Raw genomic sequence first — 18,600 nt, forward strand, 5'->3', positions numbered from 1 at the left:
ACGTATTTATTCAAATTACATCTGGAGTCCTTTCCTAAAATTTTCTTTTTTGAAATGACAGCTTTCATTTTCTATCAGAAGCAAATCTAAGGACTTTTTCCATTTCCATCTTTAGAATGTATCTGTTGAGGTTCAGAATGAGAACCTACCCTCAAATCACAGGAAGGGAAAAATGAACAGTCCTTTGGGGGAGATCAGAACACCAGTTTAACTTTTAGGGGGTTGAATTTGGCCAAGGAGTGAATATCCTTCTGTTCCCTGTGGAGGTAAGGAGGGGGGCAGTTGGCTTCCTTGTACTAGAGCTGATGTTTAGATGTACTCCTTCAAGATCCACTGTCTAGGAGACTATTGTCTACAGTCTGTCTGCCTATTTGAAATCAAGAATCTTCATTGTAAATCTGCTTTTGTTAATTCTTTGACTTTAAGCCATGTATTTGCTGATGTAAATTATCAGATTATTTCCTCTGACAAATTTGCCATACTTGCCAAAATTAATCTAAAAGATAAAACTACCTTCTGCTGTTTCCAAGGTGGTTGGAATCACAGCCAAGAACATATGGACCCTTCTGTTCAGTAAAGGCAGTATTCAGCTGATAGCCAGGAAGTTAAAGTTTCCTACTAGGACAGAATTCTTTCAGGATCCAAGTCTGACTCCAAGGAATCCATTGTCTTTTTTGCTCATCATTTGGAAAAAGAGTGAAGTTGAAGAGGGAGAAAATAACCGGAATGCAGTTTGGTTACTTTGCTTAGTGTTTCAGCTTTTTTTGACTGCTTTAAGTGCCTTGTTCAAGCCACTTAGGAGGGATGTTTTAACTCACGTTATCAGCGTGCATGGCGAAAGTGAAGGCAGTTGTAATTCTGCTAATAATCTCAGAGAATATCATGGCTGCTGCAACGACATAATGGTGTAGGTAAACTTTCATTCTTCCAGCCTTGGCCATTGCACACAATGCTTGAAATTGTTCCAGACTTGCTTTGTGTAGAGAGCAAAATCTCTGCTTTAGAAGGCAATTTGATGCTTCACTAACTGTGCTTAGTAAAACCGGATTTTTTTTTCAAGCTCATGAGAAATGTTCTTGAGGGCAGCCTTCCTTTGTTTGTGGCTTGGGGACCTTATCAAGGAGCCTGAAATTGTCTTCTGTTCTCTGTGCAGTTCAAGCTCTCGTAGTCCATGTTGGCATACTGTACTGCTCGTCTTCATGTGGGTAGTGCTCTCGGTCCTGCCTTGAAGGCTGTAATTAGCGTGCTGAACAGTCCTGTGAGTCTACCTTTCAGAACATTGAGGTGTGTATCATCCCTGTATCTCCAGGGCTGAATCTGTTTGTCTCAGATGTCAGACCTCTCGGTTTGATTGGCAACACCACACAGAGTGAGAGGTGAGCTGTGTTTTGCTGAAACCCAGTGCCTCCAGACTTGAAACAAGTTGAAATCTTTAAGAGATTGATCAGAATAGTAGGGATCAGAATGCAAATGCAGTTTCTCCTGACTGCAGTGTACTTAAGGAAACAGCTATATTCTGTGGCATAGGTGGTCTTGGGACAGCAGATGGCTTTCAGGTAATGTTTTCTGCTGTTGAAAAAGGTAGTGGTCGCTCTACATCAAATCTGAAGTTAGGCGATTCCAGAAAGTAAATTACTGTTACCTGCATGAGAAGAGTTCAACAGGCATGAAGGTAGAGATAAACATCTTTCTTGGTTTTGTCTTCAACTGCTAATATAAAAATACCTATTGCTTAATGTGTATGTCTTTTGTTTGTATTTTTGAAGTGATTTCTCAGGGTTTTGTAATGGTATTTTGCTTCAGGAAACGGTGATCTGTAATTTTGGTAACATACCTTTGAAGATATTTCTCAAAGCAGAACTATTCTTAAATAGTTTCTTGGTGACATCTCGCAGTATCTTGCATCTAGAAGGGCTCAAAATAAATCTTGCATTTCAGTTTCAGAAGGCACCACATGTATCACGCAAGTCTGTGACACACCCAGGCATTGAACGCTGTGTTCACCTCTTCCTTCTCCATCATAGTAACTACCCATGTGTTTTTGCACTTGAATGCGGGGAAACAAATTTGCTTTATATTTGGTATAAGATTTTCTATATCCCATATGTTGCCAAGCCCAGGTTGATGAGATTACAAAGATGGCACAGAGTGATGCAGGGAAATGGGAGCTGTGGCATAGTGTCTACTATTTGAGCCAAAAATTCAAGGGGACTGAGAGCCCTTTCTTTGTACCAGCAAAGTATTATAATCAGCTGACTTGCAGCATCTTGCCTCTGTGAGAGGCACATCTCCTTGGCTTCTGCAGAGTTTCTTCTGGTATGTTTAGCCTATAATTTAGAAGGGAAAAATACCAATTGGCACGTAATTCTAGCAAGATTCCTCCTTCTTGTTTTAACTCAGCCTGTATCCAAATTGCATTGCACTGAGGCTCATCTCTGCCTATTCATTGTCTCAAATCTTCAGACTCTGACTAGTTACCATGGTACTAAATTTCTTTTGGTTATTTTGTGAAGTTTTCATTCTGTTCTTTTTAACATTTCTGTGCAGTATTTATCCAGAAGGTGAGAAAGGCAAAGGGATGAACTTTCCCAAATTGCTGCATACAGCCAATGGGTTTTTGATGACACACAAGTGGTTTTTCATTCTGTATCCATCAGGGAGCAAAGTGATACAAATATGCAATGAATTTCCAAAGGTGAACCTAGTTTTTGCAGAATTTGTGGTGTTATTTTTGATATGCTCTGAAAGCTTTGCTTTTAGAAGCATCTTCATAAATTGCCAATGCACAGTCAGTTCTGCATAATCCATAGAGTAATTATGCTGTGTAAATATCATCTGTAGGCACCCTGCTCTCTATCAGGGTACAGTCTTGTATCAGAATTTCCACTGTAATATGTGTAATGATCTTAGTGTAAAGTCAAAGACTAAGTGACTTTCTCTTGTCTTAATAGCATTAAAATATCAGATTTTTCCACTCTCCTGTTTATAGTTTGAAGTAGAAATAAATTATACATCAGTTGTTAATTTCAAATGCTTTCAGTTTAAAATTATTACATAATTTTCTAACGAAACTCAAGTACTTTTGTGTAATTTTCAATTTGCTACTGGGTTTGTCCATTTTGTGGTAACTTGACAATTGATCACATGGAAAATACTGATCCTGGACTCTTCCTTTAGGTTGCCATAAAGATAATTGACAAAACACAGCTGAATCCAACTAGTCTACAAAAGGTAGGTTTTTGCATTTGATCTTTCCTTTTGTATTGTAATTTGTTTCTTTTTACCACCTCCTACCATAAATCATGAATGCCTGTGCTGAAGAATGTGAAGCATTGTATACCTTGCACAAGCCTGACTACTGTATTTAATAACTGTTTTTGTAACAGATGAGTTTCGAACAGTTGTTCAAAATGCATGTACTGTTTTACACATGAGCTCGTATGGAGCTATGAACTGAGAAAATGGTGCTGTTAGCTGCTTCCTTTCCCACAAGTGAGAACGTCTGTGGTTTGGTGTCATGCCCCTGTGTCTCCTTCATGCTAGTCATTTTGTTGAGCCTACAAATAGAAAGTGTGTTCTGTCCTTCTGTCCTCCTCAGCTGGCCTTGAAAACATTGCCTCTGAACTGAAGGCCAGGCAGTCTCTATGCCTTTCACATGGTTTTCAGCTAAAAAGGTGCTAAAGTTTTGTGGAATAACTCGGAGCATGACTATTCTGGTTTCTTCCTTTTAGCTTAAAGTGTTCAATGTGCTGTTACAGCTGTATCGCCTTATCTATTTTAGTAAGTAGTGATAAATCCTACTCTTTAATCAAGCGAGCCAATCTGCTTTGGAGTGCCTGCAGGAAGTACATTTAAATGTCACTTTACCTAGGACTTTTCTAACTCTGTCCTTTTGAGCACTGCACTCAAAGGCTTTTTATTTGAGTACTTTTTTTTTTAATTAAAAAAAAAAAGAAGCTCCTTGTCATATCTCTGAAGGAGAGAATATGTAGAATTTACCAGCAGATAAAATTAAATTATAGAATAATAGTAAACTGGAGAATATCCACATTTGGGTTTTATGCCAATACTAAAAAGATTGTGTGATGAAATCGTTCTTATCAAAATTAATGTTGCAGAAGTAAATTGGAAAAATACACAAGTTCTTGCATTCTGTGGTTTGTTTGAGAGAGAAAGAACATCCTGCAGGAGGAAGGCAGCATCATCTTAGCAAGTAATGATGTCACTGCTTCCTACTGCCCCTGCAGATGCAATGAAAGTAGGTAATGTGGTTACAGTTTTTTCAGAGTTTTTTCAGCATAATTCGTGATGTTATTATTAATTTCTGGCAAAGCAGGAAGGAAATGAAACGCAAATTAGATAACGTGACGATTTAGATGAAGAGGATTTGCGCTGCGGATCTGTGCAACTTGGAATACCTGAAAAAAATTTAACTACTTGGAGGAGAAACAGAAACTGTAATAAGAACAGGAGGGGGTTAGCAAATGTGGGAGGACTGGTCAGAGAAAAGCAGAGAGGCAGTGTTTCTGGAAGGAAAAAGTAAAACCTTACTCCTTCCAGTGGTGTTACCTGGAGACTCTTGGTGCTGGAGCTAAAAGCCAGCTGCAGAGCTTCCCCTTCCCTGGTGGCTGGAGGTGTGCATGGCAGCCCTGCAGCTCTTGGCTGCTGCCTGCTCAGCCTGCACTCACCTCTCGGGCTCCGCTGTCATTTCATTTTTATGTAGGCTGTATAACATTAAGGTGTGGTTTGTAAGTCAGTATTTCCTACCAGTAGGTTCCCTAAATGGGAGTCTGGAGGAGCAGTACAAAATAGCAGGATAGAAATCTGATGGGATTTGGAGACTGAGATTGCCAGTGTGTTCACTAACCAAGCTCATTTTTTACACGAGCAGAGAAGGTTTAGCAAGATATGTCCATGCTCTCCGTTCAGAAGTGGAAAGTCATTTCCTTAATGCTGAATGCTTACTTAGCACACTAAGCACACGGTGCATTACTTACCAATTTTGCTTCGTCAAAGCTTCTCTGAAAGCTTTCGCCCACTCCAGCATTGTCAGCACCGCCGTAGTCTCAGTGCATTGGAAGCAAACTGTGTTCATGACCCTGTGTTCAGGGCGAGTTGCGATGGAAATGCCTCTGGGCTGGCACTTGTGGAGGGAGTGATGAATTACTGAGGTTCGGCAGGGAGGAAAGAGCTTTGCTGAGGAGAGGTGGGGTGTGGAGCATGGGCCGCCGCCTGCATGTCTGCTCATCCTCAGGTGGTGAAACAAGGGGATTAAGGCTGGTTTCCAGCTTTACATCGTCCACACCCATCCTTCAGCTGCAGGAGGGGCTGCCCTTGCTGGGGGTGCCTCGCCCCCTCGAGCAGCGGTTCTCACTGTGGCTGCAGCTCTGACCGCTGAGTTTTCAGCAGTGCTGCTCTTCAGGGGAGCGAGCAGCCTGGGGAGACGCAACAGCTACTCCAACTCTTGTTTCAGGGGCTGATTACAGCTCTGCCACTTTTGCTTAGGAAAGAGGAAACTGTAGTCAGTACTTCCCTGCCCTAAAAGAAAAGGGAATTCTTAGAGCTTTTTTCCCATGCTACTGCTGTTAGTCATAGTCATTATTCTCCAAAAATGTACTTCTGTACCCAGTCCCAGTGAATATCGGTCTGTCGATCTCATTGGAAACAAGTGTTGATGCTACAGTAGCTCACTTCCTTCTAGACTGAAAAAAATTGTTTGTTTTGTTTTGAATTAGCAGTGCTATTATATGCAAGATTTTTATTTTTACCAAGCCCACGTAATAGCACAAGATCACTTCTCATTTTCCTTTTTTAGAACTTGGCTCCTCAGCCAAATGTTTCTGTTCAGACCTTTTTCCTAAATTCTAGAGCTTTTAAGCTATAAGTTATGTGCACTGTGTCCTTTCTGACCTTGGGTCTGTTTGTGTTTTGAAAAGAACAGGGGAAGGTATGAAGCTTAAAATGCACAGAATTTTTGTTTCTTAATGTGTATTGTGTCTGTTTTCAAGGTGTTCGTTAGTTGATGCAGATTTGTGCTGCGTAAGGCCTTCCTGATTGAGGCTCCCAATTATATATTGGGTGTATTTCAGTGAGCAGTTACCAGGAGGAGCCTAACACATGGTTAAAGCTTGATGTGGCTTGGGAGAACATCTTGTGCAAAACCTCCCTGCTTTGAGGGAAGGAGGGCAGGAAATGGGCTCTGCATCTGACTAGTGTACTGACTTGCTTTTTAGCAAACTTTTTTTCAGTGTTTTTGAAGTCCTTTGTTACTGAAACTCTAGCAATAGCTAATACAGGAACACTTATAATCTGTCTTTCAGCTTATTCAAAGAGTTGGCTTAAAAGTTGGTTCCCCATTTCCTCAATCTGTGTTGTTTTAGATGTATCAGCATAATAAAGCTCAAGTAAAATTGCTTCAAGATTGTTACTTGGTATGTGTCTGTGTTTCGTTGCTGATTTTCTTTGTGCTGTTTGTCCCCTGGCAGCATTAAATTCTTTCCCTGTATCTAACATAACTTACGGTCAAAGGACCAGACCACAACAAAGCTGAAAGCCATTTGTTTGGCAGACTTAGGATGTTTGTCTTTCCCTGGAAACATTTGTAGAGCTCCTGTTGACGGAAAATGAGCTATTCAACATGCTGGGAGTAGTTTTTAATCTCTGTATTAGAAATTAAACTGATAAGCACTGCTTGCAGCTGATAGTCAGCCTTTATGGTCACATGGTGACAAGTTCCTGAAGCTAAGAAAATGATTTTTGGAGTGGAGGACCCTAATGTTACCCCTTTTAATGATATAATGCCTTCTGTAACAGCCAATTATGGCTGTTAATGAATTGTGCTGTGGGCTTTAGAAAGTCTGGCAGTAATTAATACTGCACTTACCAGAGGTTGATGTACATTGTATTGTGGGGGAATTAAATCCAGGAAGCCTTCTTTCAGCACAATATGTGAAAGCCATATCATGTTTTACGTTTTGTTCCTTACAGAAATAGAGTATAATACGATGTCAGTCCCTGTAGAAGTTGCTGTATGTGTCAAAATGCCAAACATAACATTTAAACTGTTTATGGAACACAATCTAAATTGCATTTATATAACTAAAATTATAATAAAACATTTGGTGGAGTTTGTATCCTACTCTTAAGCATTTCTATTTTGAATTCTCCCTAAGGCAAGAATAACGGGTTTTAAAAAGCTCATTTCCAGTCACCCACTTCTACGAATGGCTCATATGTAGAAGTCACTTTTTGATAGGCTTCAATAGGGTGAGTAAAGCAGAGAGTAGTAGTCTTGTAGACAAATGATATATTTAGAACAGCCCAAAATGTAGCCTGTTTTATCGCATTAGACCATCAAACTGCAGTGGAGGAAGTAGCCAGCTCCAGTCGTGTCAGCATTCTTTATAAAAAGATTAGATTAATGAGTACATTTGTTTACATGATGATGCTGTGAATGTTAGCCTCATTCCTTAACTGTATTTTTCTGTGTTGCCTATTGTGACCCAAAAGATCTAGTGAAGTGTCAGGCACAGACCTGGATTTAATGATTATATGAGAACGAAAACCATTTGAAAGCAATTTTGTTTTATTTTGGTGCTCAGTTAGCAAACCGTTCACAGCTGTGGCTGTAGAATAGAGGGCAAAGCTTTTGGGGGCAGTCTGATGAAGATTGCTACCCAGATGGCAGCCTTGACAGAAACATCAGAAAGCAGAAAAAGGTTAAGACTGCTCTCCAATCTGTTGTATGAAAAGACACAAAGGTGGAAGGATTTTGGGTTGGTTGGTTTGTTTGTTTTGTTTTTGTTTTGTTTTGTTTCCTTTGTTTTTGCCTTTATTTAATAACTATTGACTAACTACACAGATTTTTTGAGTCCTTAGTAATAAATGTAGACATGAAATATCTTCTTTTCACATGGAATGTAACCTGAAGGTGAATCTTAATAGCAGCACTTTTTGCTTTCTTACTGTTAGTAACAATGCTGTTACCTCTTGCTTTAGAAAATGCTTTCTTTTTTTCCCTTGTCCGCACTCCTGTGGAGTCTGTGCTTTCTGCTTTGGTCTCTTTACATTAGGTTCAGTATGATCTGCTGTTTTACTAGTGTTCCTGTAGATGTTGGTGTTAGATTTATAATAAAACCACTCAATTACTCCCTCATTTTGAAGCATGCTGTTAGAAAATAATCAAGGCTTAAGAATGTCAGCCATCTGGAGTCCTGGGTTGGCACGGGGGGAGCTATAGAGGAAGAGATGTTATGCGCATGGCTACCGTGTAACATGCTGCCTAAAAAGGTCATTCTTTGTGGGTTTTATTTGTTGCTGTTTGTTTTAACTGTGGCTACAGAGAGTTGAAGGAATCTGAATACAACAGCATTTGCACTTGGAGTTTTTTTGTAACATTTCTTATCTTTAGTCTTCTCTGGGAGAAGAAATGGGACTTCTTTATTACTGTTATTTCATCTACTATTAACAAGCACCTTTAAAACATTTTATATTGCAATAACAACACCTGTGGCATTCTTATTATTACATTGTGTTTATTGTGCCTCTTAAAATTGGTTTTTGCAGAAGAGAATTTTCGAAGGTGAAAATAATTAACGGCTGATCAGTAATAAGCTTGGCTTTCATTTGTTATGTGTTAAATGCAGTTGCGTGTCCCACTGCAGGAGGACAGAGTGTACTCTGTTTGATTAGGCAGAGTTGAACTCTTTGGAAGCAACTACTCAAGCAAGACTCCCTTCCCATGACTGCTGTTGCGAGGGTTTAGGAAAGAGGCCCTGCAGAGCCAGTATGTGGTCTGTGAACACAGCACAGTTGAACTAAATCCATGCCGTGCCCGAAAGAGGTGGCTGTGCTCCTCTGGCATCTGTACTGCCCCCATCCCTTCTGCTAAAATAGATGAGCTGGGGTAGGTAAGGAGCTGCAACAGAAGGCTTAGGTATTTTTGGAAGGAGTCTTGATTTTGGTGAGATTATCCTGTAAAATTCACGCTTTGACCTCGTGCATCAATTCAGATTAACCCCAACGCTTGCGTGAAGGAAGGCAGCAGGCCTGTGCATGGTGGAGAAGGTGGCAGTAGGCTGATCCCTTTGAGGTTTTACCCTCAGATAGTGGTATCTTTTCTCAACCAGGGATTGTTTGGTCAAGAAAAGACCACTGGAGTTTTGCCCCATGAACTGGCTAGCACAGTCTGTGCGCTGGGTCAGCAGCCTTGAATTCTTGAAGCTATGCTACCAAGGCCTGAGCTACATGTTCTTGTGCCTTAGGCATCTTGAAGGAGTGCTCTTAAGGCCCAAGGAGGAGACTCGCATGACCATTTATTCGTGCATAAAACTTGCTCATTGAACAGCATGGTTTTTGTGATGTAAGCAGTTGTTATTTCACCTCCAAGCTCCTGTCATGCACCACAGCATTTCTGTAGCATCCCGTGGAAGACTGACCTCCAACAAAGTGGTGAAGAGTTCATACCAGTAACCTAATATAATGGTCTTCAAATGGTGCTCTGCATGGGGTTTGTAGAACTTTGAAACCAAGCTTTTTCTATGAAGATGTGAAACTGTATGAGATGTGTAGTGGCCTGCGAGGAGCTGCGTAGGCTTAAAATGGTCTTTGGGGCACCAAGGCCCCACAGAGCTGAGATCACTTGTTTCCTGAGCTACCTGCAGCACTTTGAGGGTGTTTTCAGGTTTTTAGGGCAGGCTTAAAACAAGGAGGCACTTAGCTCTTCCCTCCAGTAAGTGGTTAATTTAATGACCTTTGTTGAAATGCTAATAGTAATGTTTGCTCTTTGTGTTTAAAATTAGCTAAGTATATCAAATCAGGCTTTAGGAAGAACAGATGTTGCCTATTACTTTCATTAACATTTCATATTTTATGTTTATTTCAGCTCTTTAGAGAAGTAAGAATAATGAAGATCTTAAATCATCCAAATATAGGTACCTTGTTTATTTCATGTAATATATAAGTTTAAAAGAAGGTTCTGCACTAGAGGGTTAATATACTGTTATGTAGCAGTAAAAAAAATACGTTGTCTTAATTGTTTAACAAAACTAAAAATGTTGACCCTTTTACATGAAACTGGTATTTACATAACTTATTGATAGCTCGCATCTTTTGAGTAGAATAATGATTTTTACTGAATTTAATTTCTCATTAAAATAATTGTATACCAACACAAGAATTGGTCAAGAAATTGTTCAGGATTGTAAGGCTTAGTTGAAGCACTTCTGTTACAGTACTGTCAGCAAACTGATTGATAACTTACTTGTCAACAGGTGTAAAAATGGCTGTTGGTGATGCTCAGTGCTGACACTCAAATTCGTGGAAGTTCTGCATAAGTTACTTGCTTTTTCTTCATAGCCAACAGTCTTGTTTCATGACAAAATGTTGATCCTTACGAGTTGAGCAAATGTGTTGGAGTATTTTCCACTTAGAGATATTGGAGAAAAAAAGCTTCTCTAGAGTAATATTCTGATACTATCAAGCAGCAAGCAAATTATTGTTCTTCAACAGAATTCCCTTTGGAATTAAATGAATACTTCTGCAACTAGCTAATTGATTAATAAATTGCTTTCTTTTCCAGTGAAATTATTTGAAGTCATTGAAACTGAAAAAACTCTCTATTTAATAATGGAATATGCAAGTGGGGGTAAGTAAGTTTTTTATTAGAGCCAAGAGGCAAACAAATTGCCAAGTGGCAGAAAGCACTTTTTAGTTTAATGCTTTGGTTTTGTTTTTAGCAAATATTAATGTCGTGGTAGGATACAAATTTAAGCAGTCTTTACTAGTCTCAAGAACTTGTTCAGTCCTCGTATCTTGAAAACCTTTCTGAGCTTACTGGAATTTAGTAATCTTTGCTTTGTTTTACCACTTAAATTTAATTGCAATCTTTGAATCTTTGTTCAGCCTTTAATTGCTTTTGTCTATAACAAATGTCAGGCTTTGTATTCAGCTAGTGTCTTCTTTTGCATAAGATACTTGGTAAAAACATGGGTGGGGGGTGTATCAAAAGAAATTGTACTGCAACTTCAATTTTTTTAGATGTTGGTGGTGTTTGACATACCTTCATCACAGACATTCTGCTGTCAAATATTACTATACTACCTATGTCCATTTCAGGAGGGAAGTTTTGGAGGAACTTACTTATTCCTGATTGCAGAGGGGGGAAAAAGTCTGCACCATGCAGTGTCAGATATTTTCAGCAGAGCTAGAATTAAGATATTTGGGCTTAAGTTACTCTTGGCTGGCTAAAACCTGATAGCCCATTCTTTGTCAATGTGACCCTTTAGCATCAGCATCTGGGAATCTCAAATAGTTGAGCCTTTTCTTCAGCTTTGGGAGGAAAATAGAGTTTCATCTCAGATAAGTTTCAACGTTGAATTCTATTAGATTATGTGAAGGTTAGATAATTATTATAAAACATGTAAAGGATCCCAAGATTGCCCATGCTGTTTTCTAGCAACTCCCTGAATGTTCAGCCAAGCTTTGTCTAAACAGAAACAAGCATTATAAAACACTTTTGTGATATTGACCAGTACACCTTTGTGGAGGCATCTCTGCAGTTCGATGGTGCTACACTTAAAAACGAAGTCCTATTGCCATCTAGTGATTGGCTTCCACAAGGTAGAAGGGCCAACAGTTCTCTGAAGTAATGAGATTAAGATCTCAGTAAGAGAATGGAGAAATGCATATTGCACTGAAAGGCTGTGAGCAGCGCTCTGTGCACATGTGGTGGTGCTCAAAGCAGGCATGGCCTCTTTTCTGAGTGACAAAGATCAATTTTCTATTTTCAAGAGACTGCTCTCACATGAGCTGTGTGAACCCTGGTTGGAGGATGAGGGGAGCTGTATTCCAGTAACTGCAGTATTTTGCGTAAATTGATTATAATTCCTTATCTGGTATCATTTTACCTAAATTATGAAAGCATTCAGCCTTGCTGCTTCAAATTTTCTGAAGAAATGGCTGTGAAATGTACCTGGGAGAATTTTCTGACTTGGGTGTTAAGTAGTAATGCTGTGAGGGAAGCAAAGATATTCTGTAGAAAATCCTCACGTTCCCTCAGAATGCTCAGTTATTGCTTTTTCTGCTGTATGACTCTAGCTTTTTTTATTATTTCAATTTGCTGAAGTTCCTTCTTTAGAACTTTAAAAAGTTCCATCTTTAACACAGCAATTTCCTTGTGAGGTGGTTATCTGCAGAACAGTGGTATCTTCCTCAATAGAGAATATTTAAGTATTTGATTCAATTCTAAAATTAATATTAATCTTGCATATCGATGAAGAGTCTTAAAAACTGTGCTAAACTGTGCTGTTGGGAGTTCTTTTTCTTTTTATACTTGTCAGTTTTTAGTTAAGATTTGTGCTCTCACCAACGCATGAATGTTCCACGGGCCTGTTGGCTGTGCCATGAGCTCAAATGTAGCCTGTACTGACATGCTTCAAAATGCAAGATTGGCTTAAAACCAGTGAAGAACAAAGTTTAAAAAAAAACACAGATTTTTGTGCTACTTTGGTAGTCTCCTTTGACATCCACTCCTTTAGCCATACAACATTGGGCTTGTACATTCAGAGGTAATTCAGCTTGTACATTTCAGCTCGGAAAGCAAATGGCATCCTGAGCACCATCAGGAGAGGGCTGGCCAACAGGGACAGGGGGGTGATTGTCCCCCTCTACTCTGCTCTTGTGAGGCCCCTTCTGGAGTACTGCGTCCAGGTCTGGGGCCCCCAGTACAAGAAAGGCAGGGAGCTGTTGGAGAGGGTCCAGAGGAGAACCACAAAGATGATCAGGGGACTGGAGCACCTCCCCTATGAAGACAGGCTGAGGGAGCATTGTTCAGCATGGAGAAAAGAAGGCTGCGGGGTGACCTCATTGCAGCCTTTCAGCACCTAAAGGGAGCCTACAAACAGGAGGGGAATCAATTCTTTGAAAGGGTTGATAACTGCAGGACAAGGGGAAATGGTTTTAAGTTGAGGGAGGGAAGATTTGGGTTGGATGTCAGGGGGAAGTTTTTTACTGTGAGAGTGATGAGGTGCTGGAACAGGCTGCCCAGAGAGGCGGTGGATGCCCCGTCCATCCCTGGAGGTGTTCAAGGCCAGGTTGGATGGGGCCCTGGGCAGCCTGGTGTAGTATTAAATGGGGAGGTTGGTGGCCCTGCCTGTGGGAGGGGGGTTGGAGATTCATGATCCTTGAGGTCCCTTCCAACCCTGGCCATTCTGTGATTCTGTAACGTTGCTGTCTTACTGACCTCATGCTTGTGTGATGGGTCATCTCAGTGTCCTGGTAGGTTCATTATTACAGCTTTCACTGGGAATGTCTCTTTCAGGCCTAGGTTATGTCTAAGATTTCTGTTTTGGTTAAGGTACTTCATTTGCCTGTGCAAAGAAAAATTACTGTGCTGGTATAACAGTATTTATAGGTATCATCAGATGTTTTCATATATGAAGCTTACTTTTGCAGTGCAAAAGGTACCCTTGTGAGAAAGTCTGTGAAGCAGTAAAAGTCACCTCAATTTACAAAATAGAAGTATTGCCATTGCTTTTCTGTCATAAACAATTGGAAGGAAATGTTTTTGTCTATATCCAGTCTTTAATTAAGCCTTATTGTTCTCTTCTGTAAGAGATGGTGTTGTTTGTGTTCTCTTCTGCCTTGTTCCCTTGGGCTAACCTATAACCTTAACCTTGAGTTCAACTTGTAATACAGTCATTCCAGTGAAGCTGCTGTGAGTAAGTGCTAGAGAGAAATCTCTGTATTCTGAGTTGGCATTAATGTGTCTCATTATTAAATTGTAGGGGAGGTGTTTGACTATCTGGTTGCGCATGGAAGAATGAAGGAAAAGGAAGCAAGAGCTAAATTTAGACAGGTATGTATAACATTCCTATACATCAGCTTTTTTCCACCTTGTTTTTAATGCTGAAATGGATGAAACAGCTGTCCTTTGTGTTTGACTCCTAGCAATGTTCACTGGGATGTGTGGACTTGTAGCACTCGTAGCACTCAGTGAGAGGAAACTTGGGTTTCAGCAATATTTTGGAGGGGTTAGCAGTCCATTCAGCAGTGCTGGCTTCCTTAGTGTTCGTGCCAGGGTGTCTGGGAGTGCCAGAACACAGTGACTGCTTTGGTGGACTCTGTTCCAAAATTCATTTCCTCTGGGTTGATTTCATACATCCTTACTTCAGCTGGTCTGCAACCTTTTGGAGATTGTTCAAGTATAACACACTGCAAACCAGGTCAGGAGCAAACATGGGCAGTGCCTGAAGTAGGCACCCATTCACACCCGTGCACTTGTATGAAAAGATGCAATTTAACAGCTGTTCTAAAACATCACTGAAGAATAATTTCTAGGCTTGTTAGTTCATAGTTTACTTTATGATGGATAAACTGAACTTATGAAAATGCTGGAATTTCATTCATCTTTAGAAAGGCATTTCTGTTCTACAATAAAGCAATATTGAACATAAATATTTTTGCATAACTAAAGATCCAGATCCTCTTGTAGCAGCTGGTGTTTCATTTGCAGATCTAACTGGCCTAATGTACTCTTTTATCTGCTCTCGTGCTTGTAAGTGCTTATGTGATTACCATCCCATTGGATAACTAAGATGAATTTGTGAGAATTAATAAAGAAGTCTTGTATTTATTTTTGCAGAAGATTAAAAGAAACAAAGAACAAAAAAGGCAGCTGCAGACTTCAGGAGATGTGATTTGTGTTTACTAGCCCAATATAGAGCTTTAGCATAAGGAAAATTTTTCTACCTCTGTAATAAAACCTGATATCTTTAAATTTAATACTTTTTCAGGTAGAGCACTTTCCTTTGTGATTAAGTACTTCGTATGTACTTTGCTGTGCATTGGAATATGTGTGATCAATTGTGCTGTGTTGTGGAGCAGTCATTTCCACTTTAGCTGTCTTTAAATCCCAAACCATTATCTTTCTCTTTATAATGTCACCTCAAGTTCTTCAGAAATATCTTCAAAGAATTTGCTGTTCTTTCTCACATGTGAATGCTGAGAACTAATTCTCTGATCTTTGTGCTACCTTTCTTTTAGCAGGAGTTGTGCGGAAATGAATCGTGCAGTAATTCCATTGTACATTTACCTTTTTTTTTTCCTCTCAAGGATTCAACTCTCCTTTATGTGAGAACTTGTGGAAATACATCAGACATATTTTATAGAATAATGTGGGTAGTACAGGACATAGGCAACTTCCAAAAAAAAAAAGCCCCACCTTCTTCAAAAACAAAGGAAAAGAATTTAAAAGATAAAACTGCTAAGCTGAATGTTAGACCCATTAAGTGTTTTACTTCAAATTCCCTGCTTTATTTCTGTAATTCAGCAGGATGAATGCTGTTCATAAAGATACATGGGTGGCTGCACTTCAATCTACTGCAATATGTGTTAGTTCTCTTTCTGTAAGTCTTGTTTCCTTTCAGAAACCTGGAGTAGGCAGCTGCCTCTGTCTTTCCTCAATAGCTGACTTTACTGGTTGCTGAATTCAGCCAATTGTAGAGGATCTCAATCTCAAAGATAGGTTGTTGAGAGCAACAAAAGCTTGAGTGTTTGGGGAAAAAAGAGAACCATAGTAATACCCTAAGGATAGAAGCTATAGTGTGAGCTCATCACACTTTGCTGGAGAAAAGAGCATGCATGTGGGACAGAAGTCAGAAAACTTTGATCAAAGCTTGACATTTATCCAACACCAGGACTTTGACTGCAGGACAGTGAGAGGAAACTAGATCTTACTGGGTTTATGGGTCATAAAACCATTCATTTTTACCTTACTGAAGTCTCACAATAGCTTCATATAGCTTTTAGCCATTGCTGGAGGGAGAATGCTCTGTGTAGGACTTTTATCTGATTCAGTGCAGCTGTCCTAATGTTAGATGGATTTAGGACATAATAGGGATTTTTTTTTTAATTCACTAACTAGTTTAACAGAAAGGGGCCTCTTTAAACTGCAGAAACAGTTGTGCCATGGTATTGAGCTGAGTACTTACAATACATTATATTATATCTTATTTTCAGATCCTGTTTCTTCTTTCAGTAGACGTAATTTAGGCATAAAACACTTGTTTTATCAGAAGCAGCATTTTAGCTTCTCTCTCTACAGACAAGGAGCAGGATTTGGTAATTCTCCCATCTTTACTTGTTTAAACATATATTTATATACAAATATATATTTTGTCCATTTTATTATGCATACTTGGACCTTTTAATGGGGAGAAAAAAAACAAGATAGTGATCAAGTTATTCCAGTCATGCTCGAAAAGGAACATATGAGAAGGTACAAACACTAAAAATACAGCCATACTCTGCAGTTCTCCATTTCAGTTTCCTTTTGTGCAGCCGTGTATGAGAAATTCAAATCCAGAATGTTTTGCATTCTTAATGTCACCTAGTTTTAATTTCCCAATAAAAGATTTCCAGACAGTTCTGGTTCAGTCTCACCATCCTTACTCCATACAGAAATCTGCCTGTCTGGTTAGGAATTGATGCAAAAATGGGGAGTCAGGTAAAAAGGAAGGTGAATGAGTGTTCTCCTCCCACCAAAAAAATAGAAAATGAATATGTATTACTTCCCTCTCTTCCTCTACTGTATCAGATTAGATCTGGCTTCCTTCAGTCTTCCCACTCTTTCCTGTAGAAGCAGTTCATTGAGTTTTGTTAGTAGTATATATTAGGACAAGTCTTAGAAAATAAAAAAATCCACAAAATCCATATTACTGTTGTATATTACAGTTAAGAAACAAAATGTCATTTTAGCACTGTGGAAGAGACCTGGGGAGGTTGTTTATTTGTGCTTTTGTTGTTCTGTTCAATGAGCTAATCCTTACAAAGAATAGTTCCTTAGAGATAACATGTGCCATCTTGTTCTTAAAATCCTGTGATTATACGGATTTTTTTTTAAATGCACTGAAGAAATGCACTGAGAAATGCACTGAAGTGCTCCTGTTGTTACAGCTAGAAGTCTTCTGTTTCTTGCCCTGCTATCTCCACCTACCAAGTATCAGCAAGTTTCTCACACTAATAGGTTGGGAATGAGGGGGCTGGAAAGGAACAAGTGACAGAACGTGGAAGGCAAAGAATTCAACCCAGTGAAGCCATACTTTGTGTTCTTCATTCAGATTTGTCTGTTGTTAATGTTTCTTACGTGCATTGCATTATTTCCCTTCCTTTTGGATTTGGCTTGCTTCTGCAGTCTGTGCTGTCCTGTTGTGGTGCAGAATAGTTCAGAAGTATCCCTGGAGAAAACAGCTGATGGATAATCTGCTAGACTTCTTGCTCTTAGAGTAAAAGCAGCTCAGAAGCAAGCAGTATTGTGCTGCCTCTCTGCTGTGCTGAATAAAGCATGAGGTGTTTGTGGTGCTGGCAGGCTTGGGAGCACCTGGAGAAAGGGGAGCTTGTGACTGGTGCAAGGGAATGGTAGTGGGGAGGAGAGGGAGAACCTCATGGGTGGTACAGGTGGTGGCATGGGAGAACTTGCCTGCTTTAGTGGCTGGCAGAAGCTGAAGTGGGAGTCTTATCAGTGCATAAAGGAAGAACAAAAGCAGAATGGAAGTGTAGAAACAGAAGTATTTCAACTTTTCATCGAACACGGCTTCTAAGATGGTATTTTGTAGATATGCATGATTCAGTAATGCAGGGGCACAAAGATTAAGACAATGTTACTGAAGCTTCAAATGCAAAATGGCTGGTAAGACGCTGTTTTAACCTGCCAAGAACCTTGCTTTCATCTATTCTAAATACTGAGAGCACAACATTGCTTCCTGCAGATGCAGGAGGATTGTTATGCTAAGCTGGATTACTTTCTAATGAGTTACTTTTGGGAGCATTAATGTCACCTCATCTTTCTGTACTGAAAATGTTAATCTGTAATGCAGAATGGAAATGCATTTAAGTGTAGTTATTACAGTATATTATTTTTACATGCAATTAACATATTTTAAATTATAATACGTGCCTCAATTCTGAACACACGTGCATTACGTTAAATGTATTTTGACAGCATTTGTGATCATGTAACAATATGACCTTATCCAGCTTTTCTCTACACGTAAAGTTCTGCGCTTGCAGCTCTAAAGCAATATACTGGGACAGCTGTGTAAGTAGCTTATATAGTTAGTTACATAAAGCAGGCAAAAACAAGGATATTTGGAAATTATGATGGAAGAAATTACTCTGGATTATTCTGCATATAGTTTTTCTATTGTTTGCTACTCTCATACAGTATATGAAACAGCATATGCAGCTCTTGTCAGATACGTGGTCATCTGTCAGTGCATAACTGAAACTTAGCCAGACAAGCTTTCCCCCAGTAATTTCTCTAGTAGCCATGCCATTTCTTAGCCTTTCTTCTCCATGCTATGGCATGAAAAATCACCTTCGGACAGGGGCTGGAAAACTTCAGTCTAAAGGGAAAGCTTTTATAGCTGTATATGGTATTGGAATGGAAATACTTCAGTAACCTTTCTGTAAGACATTACTTCTACTGTTCTATAATTAGTCATACAGGAGAAAACAAAATCCTCTTTCAAACGTAGTAGAAACCAAATAGATTAAGTAACAAACACCTAAATAAGCTAAGTTATTTATCAGCTTTCCCATAAA

The 18,600-nt window shown here is 39.4% G+C and overlaps 1 protein-coding gene across 11 annotated transcripts in view; it reads left to right on the forward strand.

The window, feature by feature from the left end:
- The window catches only part of MARK3 (microtubule affinity regulating kinase 3), a 61,130-nt gene that overhangs the window by 15,168 nt on the left and 27,362 nt on the right, over nt 1-18,600 (forward strand). For all 11 annotated transcript variants that reach the window (XM_010711944.3, XM_010711946.3, XM_010711945.3 and 8 more), the window contains exons 3-6: nt 3,178-3,231; nt 9,884-9,932; nt 10,580-10,645; nt 13,785-13,855. In XM_010711944.3, coding sequence (XP_010710246.1) covers nt 3,178-3,231; nt 9,884-9,932; nt 10,580-10,645; nt 13,785-13,855 — 240 coding nt within the window. The remainder of the gene's footprint in view (nt 1-3,177; nt 3,232-9,883; nt 9,933-10,579; nt 10,646-13,784; nt 13,856-18,600) is intronic.

This window comes from Meleagris gallopavo, chromosome 5 (genome assembly GCF_000146605.3).
Source record: "Meleagris gallopavo isolate NT-WF06-2002-E0010 breed Aviagen turkey brand Nicholas breeding stock chromosome 5, Turkey_5.1, whole genome shotgun sequence".
Taxonomy (NCBI): domain Eukaryota; kingdom Metazoa; phylum Chordata; class Aves; order Galliformes; family Phasianidae; genus Meleagris; species Meleagris gallopavo.